Source organism: Colossoma macropomum, unplaced genomic scaffold (genome assembly GCF_904425465.1).
Source record: "Colossoma macropomum unplaced genomic scaffold, Colossoma_macropomum, whole genome shotgun sequence".
NCBI lineage: Eukaryota > Metazoa > Chordata > Actinopteri > Characiformes > Serrasalmidae > Colossoma > Colossoma macropomum.
In genome coordinates, this window is record NW_023494789.1 from 20,354,853 (window position 1) to 20,364,512 (window position 9,660).

Below are 9,660 nucleotides of genomic sequence, written 5' to 3' on the forward strand. Positions count from 1 at the left end.
TTTATTTTAAATAGCGTTCTGCAGAACCACCAGGCACCACATCCATCACATCTGCCTGTAATAAAGAGTGTCCCAAGTAACAAAATAGCCCATATCTGATTTTAATCTCAAATTAATCATTTAATCTCAAAAATAAACCTTTAAATATTCTACTCTGTAACTTTGAACATTACAGACATTTTAATAAAACAGATAGAAAATGTTCATATTACATACACAGATATAAGATGAACAGATATTAATTTTGGGGATGGGCACCCTTTTCTGTACCAGAAGCTGCCAGTCATCCACCAAATAGAACAAAAAACATTTGATGACTGGAATTCTTGCAAAGCACAGATCAAGAGGTATGCTTTCTGTCTGTTTCTGGCATTTTGCAGCTCAGTCTTTTACAGAGGATTTTTGTTTAATCCTGGTGTCTCTATAGTGGCCTGCTTGCCCTAAGCCTCCATTTATTTTGCTTCTTCTTCTTTTTCTTCTGCCATGTCCTCTACATGTTCCAGACCTTTACCTATCAGTACCCTCCATGGCCCAGGGGTGAAAGAGTTCAGAGTCCAGCAGCAGTTTTCCCACCCAGCGCAAGGCATGAGCATACCAGTGTAGTCCCTCTCCGTGGACTCGATTTGGCCCAGTCCAACTGTAAAGCATGCGGAGTGGGCCAAAAGCCCAGTGAGCAAGCTGATGTTTTTCTACTGCAGCGTAGCATGAAGTCATTGCCCCATTGACCAGCAGACTTCCCTGGGTAGTGAGTGGGGCATATGCACCACGATCCTCCCACACACGCAGTCGGGTGATGCGCGAAAGCTGGCCATTTAGAAGCCCTTCGGCCCCTTCCTCCAGAGTCAGCAAACACTGCCCTGGGTGTGCATCACTGGCAAATATTGTACGCATAGCCCCTTCTGCTGGCAGGGTCCCACCAGTGCAGTTTCCATCCCACACAAAGAGCAAATGTGCTGCAGTCATGGAGAGAGTGGCCCCATTGTGTGTACTGATCACATAGAAGTGCTTCTTAATCGCTGGGTCACGGTCCAGGAAGGCGAGGACCTCACTATAGATGAGATTGCCACTCTCTGTCGATGCCAGGACACGATCACCAGCCTGCAGGTCACGCATTGACTTCCGACCCCCCTTTTCCAGTGTCACCCATGCCCTTCCTGGAAAGCAACCCCCCGTCTTAGCTGCCACAGAGTGTTCTGGAGAGCCAAGGGCCACACAGCAGAAGAGAGAGGGAAAGAGAAAGCAAGTGTGTGAGACAAAGAAGATAGATACATTTAGAAAATGAGGGCTAACACATTTTTTAGCTCAGTTATGTGGCTCTAGGAAAAACCTTTGGTATAGAACCTTTACATTTAAACATTAAAAAGTAAAATTGACACATCCACACATCTCATTTACAACAAAGTGTTTTTTAAGACCATTCCTTCTTGTATGGAATTCTATTCGCACCTAGGAACCCTTTAGGGTGCCTTTATAATTCCTTCCATTTTCTAAATTTCTACATATTTACATTTTTAAGATGCAAATAAAGTAATTCAGAGTGGTTTTATGTGAAAGGGTCCATTCTAGAGAAATGTACCGAGTTAGAAATGTTCACAGAGGTGGTGACAGAAATGTCTGGAGTGTTTAAAGCCTCTATAAGATCCCACACCGAATGTTTTTATACAAAATGGTTACAAATATGCTGCCTATTGCTTGAGACATTGTTGTTCAATTTTGGCCAATTTTAAAAAAATAATGGGGGAGAGGTACCTGGAGGGTGTTGCGAGGCAAAGTAGGACCCAAAGAAAACTTTTTTTTCCAGATTTACCACAATTTTATCATTATCACCATTACATGTTAAAAACCCAGAAGACATGTAAGTTCACTGATCATTTTGCACAGTTAATAATCATTTTTCTTTGCACTTTTAAAACATTTTGTCCATGCCAACCCTAACCAAGGCTAATACCTCTGTCTTCCTTTCCACTCACTGGTTGAGCTGATGTAGGTGATCAACAAGGTTCCTGATTGCGTTGAGCTATGCATTGGCCTTCATGTGCAATTCTCCAAAATGCAGTTTGGGAGCGCCTCCCAGTGGATTTTTTAAGACCAGTATTGCCAGCAATAGTTGCCTTATAGTTATCTTCTTAACTTTAAAGCTGAAAAAATACATTGTGGCTTCTCATCTCAAAATAATAATACATATTTGATAATATATAAATAAACATTTAATTTAGAGATAAAGTTTCTCTGTTCCCATCCAATCAAGTCAAGGACAGCGAACTTGCATAACGATCTGGGCAGAAAGGACAGTGGGAGAGAAAGCACAAGAAATTGGTAGAAAAGGAAAACACAAGAAATGGAAACAGAAAAGAGAGAACAAGAGAAAAAGAATATTACAGCTTTGATTATGAATACACAAAAAGAAAACTATAGTTGAGTGATGGCTGTTTTACTGCTCTCCAGTAACAGAAGGTCTTAATGCACAATTCGTGCACTAGTAACTAGAGATCTATCAAACAAACTTCACACTGATTACACAAATAGTTACATTTATACACATAATATACTTTGCCCAGTGTTGGAGGATAGGATAGCAAGACCAACAGACCCTCTTCCCCAACCTTCTATAAATATTGTACGTGTTACGTGTTAATCAGCCTTCAGCCTAAAGCTTGGTGAAGCCCATGACAGCCATTAAATAAGAAAGAAAATGCTGAAGCAGAATCAGGTAAATAGAGGAAATTAGAACAAGTTAGGGTATAATCAAAAGAATGTATTTATTAAAGAGCCCAGTCCTGGTTCAGGATATGCCAGTGCAGCACTGTGTTGCAAAAAGACAAATGCCCAAAACAACCACAAGAAACTTGTGAAAGAAATGAAGCACCTTTTCTGAAATTGGCATTTCTTAACATATGTGCATGTCACAGCGAAGAGTGAGTTTTTGGGCAGCTCCCGTGCTTCTGTTGTATGTATATTAAGTTGCCTGTTTATTAGGTACACCTATCTTGTACCTACACCTATTGTTATTTTATCAACACCTATCGCATACAGTAGGGTCCAAAAGTCTGAGACCACTAATGATGCTTCCATTTTGCATACTTTACTAGCGGAATACAAGGATTTTCATTACAAATGTTATTATAAGCATAACAATTTAAGTGAAAAGTAGAATCTTATTTTTTTAAATCGTTGTTTATTTCTAGGTTTAAATACAAAAATAAATCCCAGATTTTCAATGTGGTCTCAGACCTTTGGACCCTAGTGTAGTCACACTTTGTAGCTATACAGTTCAATTCAAGGTTGCTTTATTGGCATGAGAATTTACATACAATATATATACTATTACTGAATGGACCCCATCTGTTGCTCCACATTTTGCCAGCCATTCTCTACCCCTTCCTTCAATGTAAAAGGACCACCATAGGACAACCTCTGACCAGGAAGTGGATTATTCTCAGCACTGCTGTGACACCATGATGGTGAAATATTAGAGTGTGTTACACTGGCTCAAGTACAGCAGCTTTACTGTTTTTTTTTTTTTCTACAACTCAGTGTCACTGCAGAGTTAAGAATAGTCCACCAACCAAACAGTGGTGATGAAGGGCTAGCGATGAAGGGCTAGTGCATGACTAACACAAGACGTGGATGAAAAAAAATGAGCTATAGTCTCTAACTGTACACCAAAACAGTGCACTAGCAAACAAGCGGTGTCTAATAAAGTAGAAGCAGTCTAATAACATACTAACAACACTGCTGCATATGATAGACTCGCACCAGCAGAACTCTCACTAACATGTCACATGGTGTCATGGTGGTCCATTTTCAGTCATGGATGTGGTAGAGGGTGGCTGACAAATTGTGCAGCAACAAATGGGCTACAATGAGTAATTGTATTTCTACAATAGGTCAGTGATAAAATGGTCAATGAATGCAGCTACAAGGATGGTATACCTAATAAACTAGCCATAAACATGTACCGGCATGCTTGCCCAGTGCATTGTCCTGCTTGTGTAACTTGCGGTGAGAAGCTGCTTAGTTAGTTGTGGTTAGACAGAAAAGTGATATTCCACATTATCCAATCTCTAAGCCATAGTTATGCTCCTGACATTCTCCTTCTCCTGCTCCTAGTTTCTAAATTCCTCATTCTTCTTCTCACTCCACTCCATCCCTCTCACCTGACTTGACACTGCAGTGGATGTGGCCTTTGGACTCATAGTAAACCCAATCGAAACCGGCCTCTACAGCCAGACGGGCCAGCATGGCATATTTGTTACGGTCGCGGTCTGAAGTAGTGATGTCCACTGCTCTGCCCTCATAGTGCAGAGACTCTTCGGAGTGATGGCCATCCTCATCCCAGCCCTCCGTCACTCGCAGACGCACACCTGGCCATAAGTTCATCACTGAGATCGCCAGAGAGTTCAGCTTATCTTTACATCGCTACAGAGAGACATAGAAGGATGGACAATAGAATTAGAGATTTGTTTCTGATCTGCTCTGTTCAAGCAGGTATTTTTTTAAAGTGAAACAGGTCTGATTAGAAAGTCTGCAATATGAAATACTGCTGTAGTTTCTGTTTTGCTTTAACTCAGCTTCCAGTACACCTGTACCAGGTATGCAGTGTTCCTATTGGCTCAGTTCAGATGTGTCGGAAGCTGGGATAGACCAAAATTTGAACCATCTAGAAGGCCCAGAGGACAGGCTCGAGAACCACTGTTTCAAGTAAAACTTCTACAGAGTATCTTACTCTATACATTGATATTTAAATAATCAGCATCACTTCGAAGCAGCAGTTACCAACCCTGGTTCAGGACCTTCTTGCAGAATCTACCTTACTTGCTCTAGCTAATTACCTTCTAATTAACTACTGGATCCAGGCTGGGTCCAACATATTAGTGTTAGCTAAAAAGGGAGCAGCATGTTAGATACAGGTTGGATTTAAACTCTCCAGGAAAGTAGATCAGGGTTGGTAACCACTGCTTTAGAACATCATTTAGAGCATTTTTTTTTAAAGTATGACAAATTATGAACTGCTGTATTATATCTAGTGCACAATATAAACCCATATTTTTAGGAACACAGAAATAGATTTGTAACATTATAAAGTTTAAATTATTTTAATATGAAGTTATTTATTATTAATATTTTTAACCAAAAATAAAGGTGGCAAATGGAACTAAAAAGTGATGAAGATAGGAGAAAGTTATCCATCCTTTCAATGGATGTTTTTGTAAAGAAACATTTTTGTAAATGAGATATGTGACTGTTAAGAACTTTTTAAAAGTTTATCTAACCTATCTATATCAATTATATATATTTCCTAGAACCATATGTCCAAACCAGCAACATTTATTTTTTTAAGAGTATATGTGACTAAAAGATGAGCCAGATTTGGGATCAAAGAGAGACAGAAGTACAGAGAAGCACTGTGTCTGTGCTTGGGTTTTCAGGAAGCTGAGCATTTTCAGGCTGTCATGTCAAATACTCTGTGGTCTTCTACAGTAAGCCAATAGCCAAGAACCTTTTCAGTGCCAAGTGGCATGCAAATGCAAATACAAGACTAGTCACAATGCACTATGCAATGTACTTTCTTGCTTGCACATACACACACACCTATGGACAGTGTGGATGAGTTTGAAAACCAAGAACACAAGATAAAGACCACACTTAGGCTTATATAAAAAGGGGCTAATTTTGCACCATAATGGAAAGTAAGGTAAATAACACATACACTCTCTAAAAACTACACTCCCTGTCTTGTCTCCAGGCTTTTTATTGTATGTTTTAAAACATTAGGTTATAAAAAAGATACAAATATGTACTTTTCCCACTTATTTAGGGTACACAATTGGACCTCAAAACCACTGTTGTACCCTTGAGGGTACATTTATATTGTTTGTAATTTCTGAACGAAAAACGTACCTGCACAGTACCTTTATTTCTAATACTGTAAATTGAATCCTGTCTAGTTTCCAGTTGCACAGATCATGCATTACTTTTGATACTTTTTCAGCATCCGTGCTGAAAAATGGTATGCATAATGCAGATGTTAAAGTAGTTTTGAGCCCTTAATATCTAACCTAGTAGTATAATGTCTTTGTGAATCATCTATGCCATGCACTCCACTCAGCCCTGGTTGGCCTCCTCAGACCCCCCAAAATACAACTCCCACTTGCTGACCTGTGTTTGCTCTCTGCTGCCACCAAGTTCTCAGAAGCCTGAGGAAAAAGAAAAAGAGAGCAAGGAGAGAAGGACAGAGAGAAACAGACAGACAGGGGAAGGACTGAAGATTGTAAAAGATAAGAATAAGAATATGAATAATAGATTCTAATTCTAATAATAATGCATTTCTTTATTAATAAAGCAAACACAGATAAAAAATGGACAATACAAACTAGAAAGCTTTATTTATAATGGAAAAGCAGAAAATGTGTAGGATAGTGTTATTATTATTAATGGAAAGTGGGTAAAACGGCTCAACTGTTGAGGTAAAGGAATTCCAACATTGAGATGCTGCACTACAAAAGGTTCCATCACTGCAAAGATAACAGAGATGAGACAAAGGGACAGTAAGCAAGTCATTAGAGAGGGATGTAATGGGCAGGATTTGGGTAGGAGATCACGATGCACGATTGTTAGAACCTTCATTGGTGAGAAGTATTGAAGTTAACATGTCATGAGAAACCAGTGAAGACTGCAAAATGCAGGTGTAAGATTGAATATTGGAGAGAAAGACAGGCAGCAAATTCCTGGATAACAAAGTTTGAGGAGTCTAGACAAAATATTGATCACGAGCAAGTTGAGAGACAGGGTCTGAGTTTTGCAGTGTTATGAAGGTGAAATGTTTTTTATTAAGGAACTAACAAGACCATCAAATGACAAGGTCACAAACAACCTAGGGAGATAACTGTGTCACCGATATGAAGATTTATAGGTTTCTTAGCTAATTCTGCTAAGAGCTGATGAGGCAGTAAGAATAAATTCAGTCTTGTCGCTGTTGAGCTTGAGAAAATTATGCCTCATCCAAGCCTTGCTTTCTGATAAACAGGCTTCACTCTGGGTCAGATTATGAATGGAGTTTATGCTGAAGTAGATGTGAGTATAATCAGCATAGCATTGAAAAAAGTTAAAACAACAACAACAACAGCAATAATAGTAATAATAATAATAATAATAATAATGGACCAAGGACTGAGCTTTGGGGAACCCCCTGTGTAACAGTAGAGGGAGTGATAAAATATTTTCTATGGGTCAAATAAGAAGCGTAATCAGTTTAGTATAGTCCAGACAGTGCCTTCACAGAGCGTTGGAGAGCGGCTTGGAACACTGTATAACAGCCTGCCTCAAAATTGTGTTAAACTATTTTGTTACATTGAGTCAGTGAGAGGCTGAAGTCAAAACAGGTAGGCTAGCACATTCCCAGACCATAGCTGATGCATCAACAACGATAACACATATGTACTCTCCCACGCTCATATGTGCTGAGCCTCGCTCCAATTTTAAGATGGTGGGAGCAATGAACACTGAATATATCTGAGATATCTCAGAGAGCATAAAATCAATTCTGATTGTGCAAGGGTAAAGTGCTACCCTCAACATTATATTTTAAGTATTTTTTTTTTATGTGGGGCTCTATGTAGAACTAGTGGACTTCGATCCTTGTCCTACATTTGCGCCATTTACGCAGACACGTCTGATAAGCACGCAAGACTATGAAATCAATTTAAGGAGGCAGGAGCAGGCAGTTTAAACTGATTTTTATTGATACGTGTGTTTTGACATTGTCAGTCCAAAAAGAGAAGAAACATATATTGAGATTTTAGCAAAATAATTTTTCCGACCCCGTATCCAGACTTGTGGATAAGAATAGAATCTCGCGCAGTGGTAATAGATGCCCATTCACACTGTGGTGTGGATTTCAGCGCCCGTTTCTTTTTTTCACGTTGCGGTTACGAAAAGTGAACTGGACTTCATAAATCAGCCCGTGAACTGTTGGTTTAGCTTTCAAGGTGCAGCTCGGCGGTCTCCGAGCAGGAGCGCCTTCGCGCTGACCGCGGCCTGCGCAAACACAAACACGCGCCTGTGCGGGAGAGTCGCCGCTGCATCAAAAAACGAGCCCTGAAAATATGTGTATAATTAAGGCTTAAATGAATGCGAAGTAGGCTATTTTTACACTCTCTCGCGCTAGAAAAACAAACAGAATAAATAACACAAAATAAAATGAAATAAAATGAAAATAAGACAGAGCAGAGGTTGTCTCCGGCGCTCGCCGCAGTCTGGCCCTCATAAATTGTGCGCGGGCTGCGATGTGGCCCCCTCCATCCCCTGTTCGGCTCCCACGGGGGGGGTGCCGCCCGGACAGAACCGTTTGACCATTCAGAGGAAGCTCGCGGTCGTCGGAGCGCCGATTATAAATACTTTTATTCTGCGGGATAGGAGTCGAATAAATTCCACTCGCAGCCACATCAATGACGGAGTCATAAAAAATTCTGACAGGCACCAAAAAAAGGTGGTGGGGGGCACCCATGAGCAGTCGCGCTTAAGCTTACGGTAAACATTAAAACACTCCCAGGTCATGCTCGGATCTAAATGTGTCGAGGTCGTGTTTTCGTTTCCAAACGTGCGCCTGCAACAGAGAACACAGTGTTTTAATTAAACGCTTCGCCCCCCTCATTTTCTCCCCATTTCATTAAAAAAAAGCTTTGAGCGCGAGTTGGCCTGGTTGTTTAGTCCCATAAACTGAGCAGCCGCTTAGTGGCATTAAGTTTAAACTGGTGATAACCGATCCGGCTCTTGTTGCGCCTCTAAATAAAAATAGCCGCTCCGTATCACCCACCTGCAGGAAATAATACGTCTCGAGTCTCTTGGAATCTTCCATACAAGAGTGAGAGACGCGGGGCGCGTGGCGAATATCCGTTTCTCGCTTACTACCAGCAGCATTTGTGGTGCGTTATGGCGCAGCAGGCGCGCGCAATAGCGCGTGGATCCACTGAACGTTAGAGCTCACTGTGCCATGCGACACTGAACATTGAGCAGATAACGGTGGACCTAGACAAAGCGCGCTCCAGAGTCAGTGAGTGCTCCCGCCTTACCTGCGTCATCATCCGGTCCGCACCTGTATTCTCCTCATCCTTAAAGATGATGTCTGGGTTGTAGTTCGCCGTCAGCTCTTTAAAGCGCTCTGAATTGCGCGTGATCTTTCCTTCGTACCTTCCGCTCGCGCCTAAGGTTTTCTCGGCTACGTTGGGGCTGAACTGTTTGTAGGCCAAGGGCGTGAGCTTCCGGGGCGGCCGCCTCTTGCCGTAGCCTCTGCCCGGGCCGCAGCACGCACACGCCGAGGCGAGCAGCAGGACGCAGCCGGTGAGGAGCGGCACCCGCGTGGAGAGCCGCATCACACGAGCGCTCGCGGTTACTCCAAATAGTCCTCCCCCTGGTCGTGGCTTCTGTCCCCACGCCGGGTCACTGAGGGGGACTGGGGCTCGTGCTTAAGAGGGCATCATGTGCTGTTAATCCCGGACAGAAACGTCCGGCGTTTTTGGGCGCAAGGCCTTTAGACCGGTAGGGGTAGCGCCACGGTGCTTGTCTCGGGTCTCTGCAGCTCTCTCTCTCTTTTTCTCTTAGTCCTAGAATAAATAGCCACTTTCCGTTTGTCTTGGCACGCGCGCTGAGAGGCGCTGCGGT

General features: G+C 41.9%; 1 protein-coding gene across 1 annotated transcript; it reads right to left on the reverse strand.

Annotated features, from left to right (window-relative positions):
* Positions 1 to 253: 253 nt before the first annotated feature.
* Positions 254 to 9,371, reverse strand: ihhb (Indian hedgehog signaling molecule b). The gene is made up of 3 exons (XM_036570475.1): positions 9,072 to 9,371; positions 4,158 to 4,419; positions 254 to 1,193 (listed from the first exon to the last, which is right to left on the reverse strand). Exons 1-3 carry the CDS (start codon positions 9,369 to 9,371, stop codon positions 508 to 510), a joined length of 1,248 nt encoding a protein of 415 aa, XP_036426368.1. The 3' UTR covers positions 254 to 507.
* Between the last annotated feature and the right edge of the window lie 289 nt (positions 9,372 to 9,660).

What these genes read in the sequence shown, in the direction of transcription:
- ihhb (XM_036570475.1), bottom strand. Translation starts at nt 9,371, where the DNA reads ATGCGGCTCTCCACGCGGGTGCCGCTCCTCACCGGCTGCGTCCTGCTG. An exon ending in CGGACCGGATGATGACGCAG is followed by an intron (nt 4,420 to 9,071) that starts GTAAGGCGGGAG and finishes GTCTCTCTGTAG; the next exon opens with CGATGTAAAGATAAGCTGAA. An exon ending in CCACTGCAGTGTCAAGTCAG is followed by an intron (nt 1,194 to 4,157) that starts GTGAGAGGGATG and finishes TTGGCTCTCCAG; the next exon opens with AACACTCTGTGGCAGCTAAG.